The sequence below is a fragment of the Asparagus officinalis genome, chromosome 4, assembly GCF_001876935.1.
Source record: "Asparagus officinalis chromosome 4, Aspof.V1, whole genome shotgun sequence".
In the NCBI taxonomy this organism is placed as follows: domain Eukaryota; kingdom Viridiplantae; phylum Streptophyta; class Magnoliopsida; order Asparagales; family Asparagaceae; genus Asparagus; species Asparagus officinalis.
The window spans coordinates 10,230,449-10,245,686 of NC_033797.1; the positions used below are offsets into that span (position 1 = coordinate 10,230,449).

At 36.4% G+C, this 15,238-nt stretch overlaps 1 protein-coding gene and 1 long non-coding RNA gene across 3 annotated transcripts; one reads left to right on the forward strand and one right to left on the reverse strand.

The window, feature by feature from the left end:
- Positions 4,975-12,473, forward strand: LOC109836586 (calcium-dependent protein kinase 26-like). Of its 2 annotated transcripts, XM_020404533.1 has the most exons (8): positions 5,368-6,097; positions 7,289-7,432; positions 7,519-7,671; positions 8,510-8,625; positions 9,835-10,002; positions 10,962-11,186; positions 11,898-12,045; positions 12,146-12,473. In XM_020404533.1, exons 1-7 carry the CDS (start codon positions 5,368-5,370, stop codon positions 12,024-12,026), a joined length of 1,665 nt encoding a protein of 554 aa, XP_020260122.1. In that variant the 3' UTR covers positions 12,027-12,045; positions 12,146-12,473. The 2 variants fall into 2 exon arrangements, with proteins under 2 accessions (XP_020260123.1, XP_020260122.1); XM_020404534.1 differs by having other exon boundaries at positions 4,975-6,097; positions 11,898-12,429.
- On the reverse strand, positions 13,461-15,232 carry LOC109839731. The gene is made up of 3 exons (XR_002246723.1): positions 15,075-15,232; positions 13,888-14,099; positions 13,461-13,763 (listed from the first exon to the last, which is right to left on the reverse strand). It is a non-coding gene; the product is annotated as an uncharacterized LOC109839731 (long non-coding RNA).

The window sequence follows — 15,238 nt, forward strand, 5'->3', positions numbered from 1 at the left end:
GTCGATTTTGTAACTTGAATCATGGAATCAAATCAAAGCTTGATTGTGATTCTCTTTTGTGTTTGAGCCCTCTTTGTGTTTATTGTTGTGGATTTCTTTGGTTTTGCTCGTTTCAATGAATTGATGAATTACTCATGTTATTTTTTTTTTAAAAATTTTAGCTGTTAGAAGTTAGTCGGCAAGCCTTGATGGGAGAGGAATTAACGAAAAACCATGGCTTTGTCTTGGGGAGCAAATCGAATGAGGAGGAGGAGGAGGAGGTTGAGAAGGCAATGAGGCAGATGTAGATGTGTGGGCTTAGATTAGGGATGGGGAGGATGGTGCAGATTCACTCGAGCCCGTCCGATCAGAATATGCACAGTTCTTGGGGCTCTGCTGTTGATGATGATGATGAGAAGGAGAAAAAAAAATTTCGATCGAATCTTGTAGATTTCTCAGGGGATGATGACAAGGAGGAGAGCAAAAGACGAGTTCTTTTTCCCTTTTTAATTCAACTTCGGATCATTCTATGTGCAAATTCACGTCGTTTGCGAATCTACAAATGGAATCTCTTCCAATGTGGTTATTAGTATAGTTGGTTTTGTGCAAATTTGTCGTTTGGACGGTTAACAAAGTTCATCGGTTTGTAAAATTTGATAAGGAAATGGAAGTCAACTTGTTTAATTTTTCTATAAAATTCTGTTTGTCCTTCATGTGACAAGCCATCTTAGAATTGCTCCAGGTGTCCTTTTATGAGAAAATCTTGGGCTCTTAAACAATACATATCAGGACAAATGCCATCATTAACTACAAATATCACATATTAATATCCAGGTGTCCTTTATGTGATATTTGTAGTTAATATATGATATTTGTTATGTTATTCAAGTTTTTGATATTTATATGATTTATTACACTTGTTTATGTAACATAAGATAGTTTCATGTGACATATAACAGATTCATGTCACATTTGTTGTTTTATGCGACATTTGTTGTTTATACGTGACGATTGTGTATTGTATGTGATATTTGGGTGTTGCTTGTGACATTTGTTATTTATACGTGACATTTGGGTGTTTTATGTGATATCTGGGTGTTGCTTGTGACATTTGTTGTTTATACGTGATATTTGGGTATTGTATGTGATATTTGACTGTAATTTATTGATAGTGAATGTGCTTATTTGTCACATGACTGTAATTTGTTTATACGTGACACATGGCTGTAATTTGTTGTATGTGATATTTAGATCTAATAGAGTCATTCCACATGTGCTTATTTGTCACATGATATGCTCATTTGTCACATGCGGAATGACTCTATTAGATGTGACTTATATCACATACAACTCATATATCATTGAAATATCACATGATATGCTTATTTGTCACATGTGGAATGACTCTATTAGATGTGACTTATATCTCTCGTATGTGATATTTGGGTGTTGCTTGTGACATTTGTTATTTGTACGTGACATTTGTGTGTTGTATGTGATATTTGGCTGTAATTTGTTGATAGTGAATGTGTCACGTATAAACAACAAATGTCACAAGCAACACCCAAATATCACATACAACACCCAAATATCACAAATCAGATTTAATTATCACATATAAGGTAAAACTGTCACATGTAAGATTGAATTGTCACATATAACATTGAAATATCACATGATATGCTTATTTGTCATATTTACGGTTAATTATGATACATATATGTTCTCTCATTTTCCCATTTAACCTTGAATAACTAAGAAATATAACAACACTCCCAAATTGAACTCTAATTGGATCAAAATCATCCTTACAAAGGATTTCAACTCATCAAATAAAAATACATCAGGAAGTTACAATCCCAACCCACCAGTCCATTTCCTTATCAAATTTTACAAAGCGATGAACTTTGTTAACCGTCCAAACGACAAATTTGCATAAAACCAACTATACTAATAACCACATTGGAAGAGATTCCATTTGTAGATTCGCAAACGACGTGAATTTGCACATAGAATGATACGAAGTTGAATTAAAAAGGGAAAAAAGAACTCGTCTTTTGCTCTCCTCCTCGTCATCATCCCCTGAGAAATCTACAAGATTCGATCGAAAATATTTTTTGTTCTCCTTCTCATCATCATCATCAACAGCAGAGCCCCAAGAACTGTGCATATTCTGATCGGACGGGCTCGAGTGAATCTGCACCATCCTCCCCATCCCTAATCTAAGCCCACACATCTACATCTGCCTCATTGCCTTCTCAACCTCCTTCTCCTCCTCCTCATTCGATTTGCTCCCCAAGACAAAGCCATGATTTTTCGTTAATTCCTCTCCCATCAAGGCTTGCCGACTAACTTCTAACACCTAAAATTAAAAAAAAAAATTAACATGAGTAATTCATCAATTCATTGAAACGAGCAAAACCAAAGAAATCCACAACAATAAACACAAAGGGGGCTCAAACACAAAAGAGAATCACAATCAAGCTTTGATTTGATTCCATGATTCAAGTTACAAAATCGACACCCTCTTTGCCGCCAAATCCAATCAAAAGCCCCAAATCCTCAATTTCAGTTACATCTACATCTCAATTTCAGTTACATCCAAAATTAGGGTTTACAGACCCATATAAATTTGAAGAAAATAAAAACCAAAGCAAAAAAAGGGAAATTACTTGATGGAGGAGATGGGCTTGCTCAGATTGGGTGATGAAGTTGGGGATGTAGAATGTTGTAGGTAGAGATCCCATAGTGTAGCTCTTCATCTTCATCCATGCTCGACGTTTGATTGAGGAGGGGGAGAGGGAGGGGATGAGGTTGGAGGAGGAGTGGGGCCGGTGGTCGGCCGTGGAGGAGAGGGGGGCGATGGAGGAGAGGGGATGAGGCCGGAGGAGGAGTGGGGCTGGCGGTGGAGGAAGAGAAAATGTGAAAATAACCTGCATAGGAAGAGGGAATGGTAATTTAGGAATGATTTTATTAGGTAATGGGTTTGGGGGTTACTTGCACACCTTTATCAGTATAAGGGCGTTTGGGTTATGCTTTTTGGGCTTGGGGTGGGGATGAATGACCCAATTTATTTTGGTTCCCCCAAGCAATTTTCCCAAATATTATTATCATCTAACCACTCATCCATCACATATAATAAAATATTATTTTCATCTAACAACTCATCCATCACATCTAATAAAATATTATTTTTATCCAAACATCACTCAACTCATCTCTTCTCATCATTTCAAATCACCCATATCATCCAATAAAATATTATAACAATTCATCTCATCTCATTAACATTTCATTTCTTTGTTTTCATCCCAAAAAATTGTGAAAACACTTTTCTTAAGTGTGGGTCACACCACCCAATAATACAATGACAACTCATCTCATCTCATTTCATTTCTTATTTTTAAGAATGAACCAAACAAAAGAAAACAACAAACTACAGGAAATACGTTTCTTATAATTCATTTACTTATTTTTTTCGACAACCAAACAACATCAAAACTAGTTTTCTTAAAAAATCACTCACATCATCCAATAATAATGTGACAACTAACATCATTTTATCTCCATTTTTTTGATTTCCTTCTTTTTTTAGCCAACCAAACACTCCCAAAACAATTCTTCATTTTAATAGTTTTTCATTTCTTTGATTTCCCTCTTTTTTTAGTCAAACAAACAGGAAAGTGAATTGTAAAAATGTGAAAGTGGAATGATTTTAAGACTTTTGGTGTTTGTTTTATTGAAAGTAATTTTGAAAGTGAAATGTTAAAATGAGCCCACATCAGCTCTAATGCATGCTTAAGTTCCCCTAAAAAAGTGCTGAAGTCAAGTGAAAGTGAGAAAAAAGTGGAGACCACTCATAATTAATTAGTATATTTATTATTTATCTTACCTTATTTTCCCATGTTATTCGGTGGAAACAACCACCTCCCCCAAAATTTCTTACCTGCTAATTATATTATTTCTTTTATAGCATTTAATAGCTGTGTACATTGTTATGTCATGTATATAGTACGAATTAGGCAATTTATGAACATGACTACACATTTTAGCATGATTGTTGTACAGTTGTAACATGACTAGGCATTTAATAAGCCATTACGTTATTAAAAAAAATATAAAGTACATAAGTAAAAAAATACAGAATTCAAAGAATCTATAAAAAATAGTACAAGTAATTGATGATATATATACCTGAGGCTTTCCATTCGTTCTTTAGTTGTTACGAGAATAACTATTAGAGTTTAGAGTGTAATATGAATTTAAATAACAAATAAATAAATAATTGCCACATCATCTTTATTTTCCTAGTTCCAAGATTAATTCATTTTTACAAACAAACATTGCATTTTACTTTCATGTTGACATGGATCCACTTTTACACTTGCAATAATAAATGACTTTCACGCGTTCGAGTCACCTTCGTTTAACCAAACACCCCCTCACGCTCAAAAACACCGCGTCGCGTATTCCGATCTTTAGGGGGTGTTTGTTTGCATGCAAGTGAAAGATGAAAGTGAGAAAGTTACTTTCATTTAACAATTAAGGTGTTTGTTTTCATGTAAGTGGTTATGAAAGTGAGATGTAAGAAAGTTGCCACATAAGATTTAATGCAACTTTGACTTCCCATAAAAAAGTGGTGAAGTCACATGAACGTGACAAAAATGTAAGTAATTTAATTAAATGATTTTAATTATATTTTCTAATTAATCTTATTTTGCCACGTCATCTTCACATTGCACTTTCGATAATAATTTAATTTTTCAAACAAACACTGTATTTTACTTGCGTGCTGACATGGATGTAAAAGTCATTTGTAAAAAAAATAACTTACATATTTTAAATTCACTTTCAGATTGTCAAACACCCTCGTGATCTCGTTGATCCCAACGTATTAATAGTAAACTAATTACAGTTTAATTTTCTAATCAGCTGAAATTTCCACGAACCCGTCATTATTATTGTTGCCATAAATACAAGACGACGAAGCCTCGTCAACATCTTCCTCTGTTTTCCTTCCACTACTCACTCTCTCCTCTCTCACCCTCTGCCCCATAAAAATATCTAATTTTATGGCGAAAATTTGAATTATTTATTCCATTTTGTTTCAATTTTAGGCAATGGATTGATCCTCATCAAGAAATTTCCTCGAAGGATGGAATCTGCTCCTCTCTCTTAAATTCAGTCATTGGTCAGCTCAGATCTCGGTTTATTGTTTTTTAGGGTTTCGGTCAAAGTCAAGAATTTAGGGGTTCCTAGATTCGGCAGCGAGTTCCACGCAAGAATCTGTTCTTTGCTCAAAGATCGGTGCTTTGCTCGATTCTTGAGGTTAACTCGCGTAACCCTAGCTTGTTGTTTTCTCAATTTCGATGAGATAAAGTTCGTTTCATGGGCAATACATGCCGTGGATCTGTAAGGAGCAAGAACTTTCAGTACTCCGAGCCCGCGGATCGCGCAGTCTCTAAGAGAAGCAACAATCACGCAGCAAACAATTCATCTTACGATTCTAATTCCGTTGATCGAGATCAGTTAGCTGAAGCCCAGCCCAAAGACAACCCCAATCCCAAGAGCCCACGCTCCGTCATGAGGCGGGGCGTCGATCCGGGGACCAATGCGGTCCTCGGCCACAAAACGCCTAGTATTCGGGACCTCTACACTCTCGGCCGCAAGCTTGGTCAAGGCCAGTTTGGTACTACTTACCTTTGTACTGAAAATTCTACTGGAATTGATTATGCTTGTAAGTCTATATCGAAAAGGAAGCTCCTGTCGAAGGAGGATGTTGAGGATGTGAGGAGAGAGATTCAAATTATGCACCATTTGTCGGGACATAAGAATGTGGTGACCATTAAAGGAGCCTATGAGGACTCTTTATATGTGCATATTGTGATGGAGCTTTGTGCAGGTGGAGAGCTTTTCGATAGGATTATACATAGAGGGCATTATAGTGAGCGGAAGGCAGCAGAGATCACAAAGATCATTGTTGGGGTTGTGGAGGCGTGCCATTCGCTTGGGGTGATGCACAGGGATCTCAAGCCGGAGAATTTCTTGCTGGTTGATAAGGACAATGATTTGTCGCTCAAGGCAATTGATTTCGGGCTCTCGGTGTTCTTCAAACCTGGTAAGGGACTGGAAAGATTGTTTTTTTTTAAAGATGGTGAATCATTTTTGGAAGTTAAGTGTTAGTGCACTATGAAATTGGCTATTTGAAATAATACTTGTAACATACTAACTTACAGATCATGAGAGATTATCTTGGAAGGTGATATCTGCCTTTTCCAATAATACTTAACACAATTAAGCACGATGGGTCTACTCTATCGTCAACTTATAATTATTAGGATTAATGTGCCAGAAGAGTCTAAATTTAAAGGCATTTTGATTGGATTTGGTCAGTGATATATTATGGTTATTCCAATTATGCAATTAAAGTGTTAAACTCGAAAGCTTTTCAAATCCATTATGCAATTAATGAATGTTTTATTTGATTATTATGGTTATTCCAATTATGCAGTTAAAGTGTTAAACTCGAAAGCTTTTCAAATCCATTTATTTTGGCTCGAGAGGAGCACTTTGTCTATATACCGCCTTTTATTCTAATTACCTGTCTATAGAGGCCACTAAGAAATTAGCATCTATCTTATCTTCTTCGATTTTGGTATTAAAGAGAGTTTTATTTGTTCTTCATTGTTTGTTATGGGTGGCTCGTATATTGATTTTGGATGTTTCTTTAATGATGCCGTAGATAATCTTTTGCATGTTCGCATGCTTGCTTTGTTACCCCACGGGTATTTGTGCTTGCATGTGCCTTTGCAGGTACATCTCCGTCAGTGTGTGAAAAAGTGTGTATTTGTATGGTGTACATTCGCATGCACATGCATGTGCAGGTGCACATGCGGGTCTGCGTGTATGTGTACGTAGTTGTATTTAGGTTCACCCAGTGTATGACACACAGCTTGTGCATGCTTGAAAATTATAGTATGACAATAATTTTTGTCAAACTTTCAATGCCATAGTTAAAACGAATGTAATCTTTCCAGCACCTAATATTTAATAGTTATTTGAGCCACTACACAAAGAGTAGGTTTTATTCTTACTGTTTCTGTGTTTAGTGATGAATAATATCTTTTGACGATGGGGGTTAGAAATGAATATAACCAAAATGATTAATAATTTTTGATGATAGAGCAGTAGTGGTTTCTATTCTTACTGTTTTTATTCTTTCTGCATTAAATATTTGTGATCAGATACTTCCAGTATTTTCATAGACTATGCTTCTCCTCATAGCTGCTTGGTTTTCATGCAACTTCAGGTCAAATCTTCACAGATGTAGTTGGGAGTCCTTATTATGTAGCACCTGAGGTTCTATGCAAGCGTTATGGACCAGAAGCTGATGTCTGGACAGCTGGTGTGATACTTTACATTCTGTTGAGTGGCGTACCACCTTTCTGGGCAGGTTCAGCCTTACTTCACTGCCCCCAATCCATGTTCTATTTAATTAAGCTTGTCTGGCTAATTATTGAATCTGTTTTTTTTAATCAGAATCACAACAAGGGATATTTGATGCTGTTTTGAAGGGAGTCATTGATTTTGATTCAGATCCTTGGCCTGTGATATCTGACAGTGCTAAAGATCTTATCAGAAAAATGCTTTGTTCTCGTCCTTCGGAGAGACTAACGGCTCATGAAGTACTATGTATGCTAATTTCTTCGATGTTGTGAATAAATCTATTGACATTGTATGAGATTGGAGTTCCTCTAATTTTTATTTTCAGTTAATAGCTGTATCTATGTTATAGGTCAGTTTATTCTGATTTAGGAAATTCTTAATTTTTATGATTTTATCCTTTGTTTTAATCTTTATTGGGCACCATGCCCTGTTAAACTATAAAACAAATTATTCTTTACATGTTGAACTGAATGCAAGTATGCACTCAACTTAGGCAGTATAAATTCAAAAACCTGAAAAAGATGCAAATATTCCAGTCAACCTATGTCGAAATGAAACGTAAATGGCTGTTCAGTTAGGAAAAAAAAAATCCCCTTAGGGAAGCTCAAAATGTGTGAAAGTAGCTGCTCAGTGTCTGAAAACCAGGATCTTTAGCGATTTTGTAAACCAGTTTCTTTAGTGATTTTGTATATAACCAGTGCACAAAAAAGAAAAAGAAAAAGAAAAAGAAAAAGAAGAACTATTGTCAAGTCAAGACCAAAGAAATGCAGTGTCGCCTGGTCATATTTCTCATATGATAATATATCTTTTGTAGTGAGACGGAACTGAAGGAAATATGGTCTTCCTTCTTTCCATAATTTCTGCTGGCTTTTAATTTTTGGTAACTGTTTCTTCAATTATGGTCTTACTGCCTTTTCCGGGCCTTTAGTTGGCAGGTTATGGAAAGGTGCTATTTGTGTTATATCATTATCAAACGCAACAAGGATAATGAAGGATACCTAATATAATGTGATTAAGGAAAATGATTCATGATAAAAAGTTGGCACTTCTAAGTTATTGAGTGAATGTGTTTTTCCCTTGTCAGCTCATCCCTGGATTTGTGAAAATGGAGTTGCTCCTGATCGTGCTTTGGATCCTGCTGTCCTCTCTCGCCTCAAGCAATTTTCAGCCATGAATAAGTTGAAGAAGATGGCTTTACGAGTAAGTGGATCTATTTTTCTGTGAGGAAAATTTAGCTAATCTTCAAGTGCCAATGGGGAACTTTGCTATTCCAAGATAGCTTGTTAATATTTAGCAAACTTTATTTTCTATATATCTCGTCTGATCAGTTATTTCCATTTTACTTCAGAAAAAATTCTGTTGGTTCACTATCTTACCGATGAAATGATCAAGCGTACATCCCCTCAAATAAGATATTGATATAGGTTGATGTAGTTGATGACCTTATATTTGTTGATTTCCTAAAATCTGGTATGTATTCTAATTATTCCTAAACAAGCAAGATTGACTCTTCTGTATCGATGGAATGTTCATTCTAGTGAACAAATTAGTTAATCTAGTCATGCATATTCATGAAATCCTACAAACAGCTCATAGTAGATTCATGACTTTTCTGGCAACAATGCTTGTTCAGTGTTGTAAGGCTAGTCTTTCATATTGGCCCTCATACTGCAGCACAAAGCTGATAGGTGAGTTACTTGAGTAGTTTTTAGTGTCTTGCATTTTAAGTTTTGTATATTATCTACAAAACTCAAAATGTCATGAGAAATGCAGGCTTACTGTTAAACTGTGTACATCACCATATCATGCACTTTTAAGATAAGATGAAAAGCGTGGGATTATATCTTCGCTTATATACTACTATACTATTGTTTTAACTAGTGACCATATTGGACAGAATAGTAGTGAAGGAGTAAGCTATTGTCTTCTGTCTAGCTCCAACTAAAAATATCAAAATCAAATAGGAAAAGGGTTGCTAGGGGGCGAGTTTCAGCACTGCATTGGAAATACATGGTAGTATGACTCTTCATTGTTGGATTGAGATCTAAAGTCTAGTTGGCTAGAATTTTGGGGGCAAAGTTGTCTTGGTCTATTACTACTACCCCACGGTTTCGGAAACTTCTATCTCTTGCGCACTTCTTTATTGTCTGGCATTAAGATTACCGTGTTGACTTTCTCTGTCCAACATTGGGTTTTCAGATTCCAACAGTATAGATGGGGAAAAAATCTGCATAAATTTTGTACAACGTAACATTTTTAAATTTGTACATGCTACTTTTTGACTTTCATGATTTGTTCTACTGCCTATGTAAGTATTGATAAAAAATATTCTCTAGAGATCTTCTGCGTTGCCTTTTAAATTCCTACACTGTACTTTTGATTTCTCATTATTTGTTTACATCCTATCAGGTAATAGCTGAAAGCCTTTCAGAGGAGGAGATTGCTGGATTAAGAGAGATGTTCACATCAATGGACACTGACAACAGTGGTGCAATCACATTTGATGAGCTGAAGGAAGGTCTGAGAAGATATGGTTCTACATTGAAGGATACAGAGATACGGGATCTTATGGATGCAGTAAGTTAACTCGAGTTAAATGAATACTAGATTTGTATTTCACATGCACAAACATGCATGCATATGCATCACACACACAGGCTCATACACACAAAAAAAGATGTGAAAAATTAATTAATAAGAAAATCAATGCTTATTAATTATTTCACCCTTTCGACATGTGGCGTGCACATGGTCAACGAGTTGCCATTTAATTTTAGCTAGTAAAGAAATATGGATGCTGTAGTAGAACTTGATTTAATTGCCTGTTATGAGAGGGCACCATATCATAGTTTATTATATTTTGTGCTGGACGCAAGTCCCTAACAGCTATCGAATATCAGAAAGCAGAAGAGACTAGAGAGAGGATGTGATGTTGTTGTGAGCACCAGACTTTAATCGCCAACACTATATTCCTCCTATTAAATCATTTTCATGTTTTTTGGTGGTTTTGGTTTCATATGAGTTTCTCCTATATATATTGTAAAGGCCATAAAGTTTAGCCTTCCTCCTGGTTGCTTACATCAGCCAAAAAGCATCACAAAGAACAGATAAAACACTCTGGGATGCTTCAAAAATTTATTCTGCTGTTCAGATCTTTCAACTCAGCATATAATTTAGACATCTGCTTGTCATGTAATTATGCACCCAATATTAGTCTTATTAAGCTTCTATTCATGCCCTTTAAGCCAGTTTCTACTGCATGCAGCTGCTTAGTGTGCCTAGAAACTATAAATGACGGGTGATCAAGGAATTGAAAAACCAAACCTCAGGACATGCACTCCTAGAGGTCTCCATTTAAGAACTCTGAAAGCCTGAAATAGTGAAAATAGTCTCTTAGAGAACAAATAAGGGCAATAACAACATTTTGTTCTCTTTAGTGAGAACTTTTCTTTGGAGAATATTCTCGCTGTTGATTATTCATTGCTATAAAATTTTCTGCATCCTATGATAACTGATCGCATGAAAATTTGCCTTAGGCTGATGTGGACAACAGTGGTACGATTGACTATGGGGAGTTTATTGCTGCGACAGTACATCTTAACAAATTGGAACGTGAAGAGCATTTGGCAGCAGCTTTTAAATATTTTGACAAGGATGGAAGTGGTTACATCACTGTTGATGAGCTTCAACAAGCTTGCAAAGAGCATAACATGGAAGATGTTCTTCTTGAGGATATCATCAAGGAAGTTGATCAAGATAATGTAAGTATGAACAAATTCTACCAGTTTTCACTTTAAACATATCTCTTCGGTTGCACTTTTGCAAACAGCTCATGCATACATTTCTGGATTTAGGGCATACATGCCTTGGAAATGCATGAGCAGGAAACTATCTACTGGATTTGTTCATTTATGTTTGAACAAATGCCATAGTCCATTCTTGAACCTAGGATCTCCCGATATCCAAACCCCCTCTTTACTAGTGAATCCAGCCTAACTAGCAAAACTATGTACCAATTTAGTAAGGCGAGATGGGAGTGAATAGTAATAATGTGGTACTTCCCATCACTTCTACGTGAGTACCTATTTTATGCATTATGTTGTATTTCATGATGCTACATTAAATTTCATGCTGATTAGTATTCGCAAGTGGATTCACCACAATTCATAATCGTTAACCAAGATTCAAGCAGTCAATTTCAGGGAGTAGATGTAGATCGTTGATTGATTTACTCCCAATATTGGTTCAACTATTCCTGTCATTCAGGAGAAACCATAAACACTAATCAAAATTCAAGATCACAGTGTTCATTTTACAAGGATAATCTTCTTTTAGAATTCTTCCAGGTCAGCAACAAATCCAAACTGGAAAAACTTAGGTTTTGCAAAGAAAATCATAAGCAAAGTACAATAATTTACTTATTTCTAGACCTTGGCCTTCATTTACTTGTGATTTGCATTCTCAATGTCCAGGATGGCCGAATTGATTATGGGGAATTTGTCGCTATGATGCAAAAGGGCAATATGGGCATCGGAAGGAGGACCATGAGAAACAGTGTGAATATAAGCATGAGGGATGCACCAGGAGCCCGAGTTTTATAAAATTCTTACTGCTGTACAGGTTGTTTAAGATAATTTATCAGCTTTCCCTCTTACCATTCTCTCCCATTTTGTATTATGGTATAGAGAGAGAATTTCATTGTATAATTTATTTTTGTCAGATATTGGCATTGTTGTACTCCTACTGCCGCGCTAATGAAGGAAGTTTCTTGTATGCATTGCAAATATGGAGGAAAGTATCATGCGCATAGGGCCCTCTACTTTAAGAGTGCCCCTCTGTTTTCACTTTGCTTGCACCAGTTGAGCCCCATCCGCAGTGCATTCAAGAGTATCAAATTGATGCGTGAGCAGTCCCATGCTGAAGAATTCTTTATAACCAAGGTGTTTTTTTTTTCATATTTGTCCCTTACATCTTTAGTATTTTGAAAATTAGCTCTTCAAATCACTGAATTGCTATTATGCCCCTCAATTTTGATAAATTGTTTCAAATTAATTCCTCCTAATCAAGCGTAGTGTTAGGAAGACATAAGAATTGGGTGACTAGATAGCAAAGTTTCAATGATTTCCATGACATTATTGATCCAAGGGTACCCCTGTAGTTAAGTATAGAACGGTCACAACCATGTCAAGTGAAGACGGCAGACCATCTGAGAGGATTTGTACTCTACAAATATGATACCCCCAAAATCAACAATACTCTCTCATGTCAAGTGTAAAATCTTCTTAATTTCTTGCGATATGCTTTTTAATGTTATATTCCGTTAAGGATACAATTGCTACGTGTGAGTTAATCCACTTTTCCCATGAAAGTATAGACTCAGTTAACTCCAAAAACAAAACATTCTCATATAAATACATTGTGACTTTATAAAACTTGAGTACTTCTGCTTCCCTGAGCATCATGTTGTCCATTTTTGGGTCCTGCTAGCACTACTGAAGCTAATATATTAAAGGCTAAATTGTCGAAAAATACCGCAAAGTTTCTCGTTTTTGACAATTAAATAGCACAAGTTCCATTTTGGTATAAAAAATTCCATAAAATTTTCAAAATTTGCACGTTGCTATCATCAATCATTGAAAATCATAATACTAACGTCTCAGTCAATTTGACGACGATTATGAAGTTACTGGAGGATTCGTATTTTTATGCCATAAATTGTTATATCATATCATGTGTGACTAATCTTATACATCTATTATACCTACGCATGAATGCATTAATTCAATGGTTATGGATTCATCTATATATTTCACGAAGACGTGAAACCAATGTGGCTGATAGAGTAGTTGGAAGATATTGAAAAGGTGAGCATACACAGAGCTTACAACACAGAACCGTGTCCTCTTATTTGCCCTCAGTGATAACATAAACATGCACTATTTTTTAAATAGAAAATTCGTAATATGAGCACAGCACACGTTGTTAACTACAATTAGATTTAAACCACTTAATAAGAGGAGTTAGAAAATACTAACTTTTAGAAGATGGAAAATCAGACAGTACCCATTTAGAAGAATTTAGAGGCTCTCACTTTCATCTTGTACCAATATACAACTCCCACAAGCATTGTGAACCTGATAGGGACGGTTAATATACTTTTGAGACTTGCAATCTAGAGCAGATTAATATGAATACGGTCACAAATTAGGCATCATCTTGATGCCCTCTCTAAATTACCACGGTGTAAAAATGTATATAAAAAACTTTAAAGAAGTTCCTGCGCCACTCGACTCTGCAGATCATTAGTTCGATGCGGTTTCTTCCCCGATTGACATATCCTGCAATTGGGATCATTGATGCAAAATCAGCGCTCTCCAGCAATTTTTAAGATCAAATTACCAGAAGAACCGAGTACTACGAGAGTTTACAAAAACGGGTGAACATAAAAAAGAAAAAGTTTACCTTCAACGTCCCGTCTTTAAGCAGAACACATCTGGATGTCATAGCAGAACCTCGATCTAGCAACCAACCAACCTCTGCCCAAATTTCACCACCCTCCTATTGGCTCTGTTAGCGAACACACAGGATCTTTCGGATCAGAGCAATTGATTCCCTCTAACCTCTCTAACTATCTTTTGTATCTTTTCCTCTCTAAGTTCGTAGAATACTTCATCCTGGCAAAAATTTTTAGGGATGACCTTAAAATATGATAGTTTTTTTTAGTCTAGCTGCCCGAAAACAGGGCATCGCAAAAATAGTTAAAGGAGAGGAAAATATATACTTTATCTATAACTAATCAAATTCATCGAAGAACTATGAGCTGATCGAACCAACTACTCAAATCCATACATGATTGACACCGTTCTTCTTATTTTGAATATCATTGAGTTTTCAACTAGATAAATTTAGATCGTTTACCAAGTTCTAAGACAAAGATCAAGCTAGTTTAACATGTTAGCAAGCAAGTGATGTTGTTACATGTGTGTGTGTGTGTGGGGGGATCCTATGACTTACACATGATATCCAAGATATCAAATTCTGAATTGAGTTACTCATTTGACAAGCTCATGGCATACATATAAGCATGAGCTTGTGTGTAGCTATAGTCTCTTGGCTGGTATAATACTAGCATGTTCCGTATTCAGTTAACTACAACTCTCATCTTCGAAATATCCAAATCATCAAAGAGGTCCTAGAAAATGCGAGAATCATGCAGGCCAAAAGGTACGAAAGATGCATACATGCGCGCACAAAGACACACAAGCAGTCAAGCACGCACGCGCACATACATGCATGCACAAGCAGATATGCACGCGGATGAGGGACGCGCCCACGTGTTGCGCACATGCACATGCATAGACACGCCAGCACGCGCGCGCATATGTGTTCATACATACAGACGTACAAATGCCAACATATAGACACACGCAGGCATGCGTGTATGCAAGCGCACAAGCCCGCATACATACATTTTCCAGCCCATTGCATTGATGCACCCAAAGTAGGTCTGCTCTTATATCAGTGGAATTAAGGTTCAATGCAACAAACTAAGAGCGAACATACTTTTTATTTTTTTTGTTTTTTTTGATTTGCCATTACAAAGATACTTTCCTCAACTCGAAACCTTTTGAGGGTTTTTAAGTACTCACCTCTGCATCACTCCCAAATATAGCAATCCCCAATCTCCTCCCCTCCCAAACCCCTACAACATCCCCGAGCTCCACCCTCTCGCTCAAAGCAAACCCACTCTCTCTAATAGCACACCCTCCCATACTCTCCCCGTTCCTCCACGGCCCATCCCAATACTCCGAGA

Excerpts from the sequence above, each read along its gene's own strand:
- LOC109836586 (XM_020404534.1), top strand. The coding sequence starts at position 5,368 with ATGGGCAATACATGCCGTGGATCTGTAAGGAGCAAGAACTTTCAGTAC. Across the intron at positions 10,003-10,961 it reads TACGGGATCTTATGGATGCA|GCTGATGTGGACAACAGTGG; the intron begins GTAAGTTAACTC and ends AATTTGCCTTAG. Across the intron at positions 11,187-11,897 it reads AGGAAGTTGATCAAGATAAT|GATGGCCGAATTGATTATGG; the intron begins GTAAGTATGAAC and ends CTCAATGTCCAG.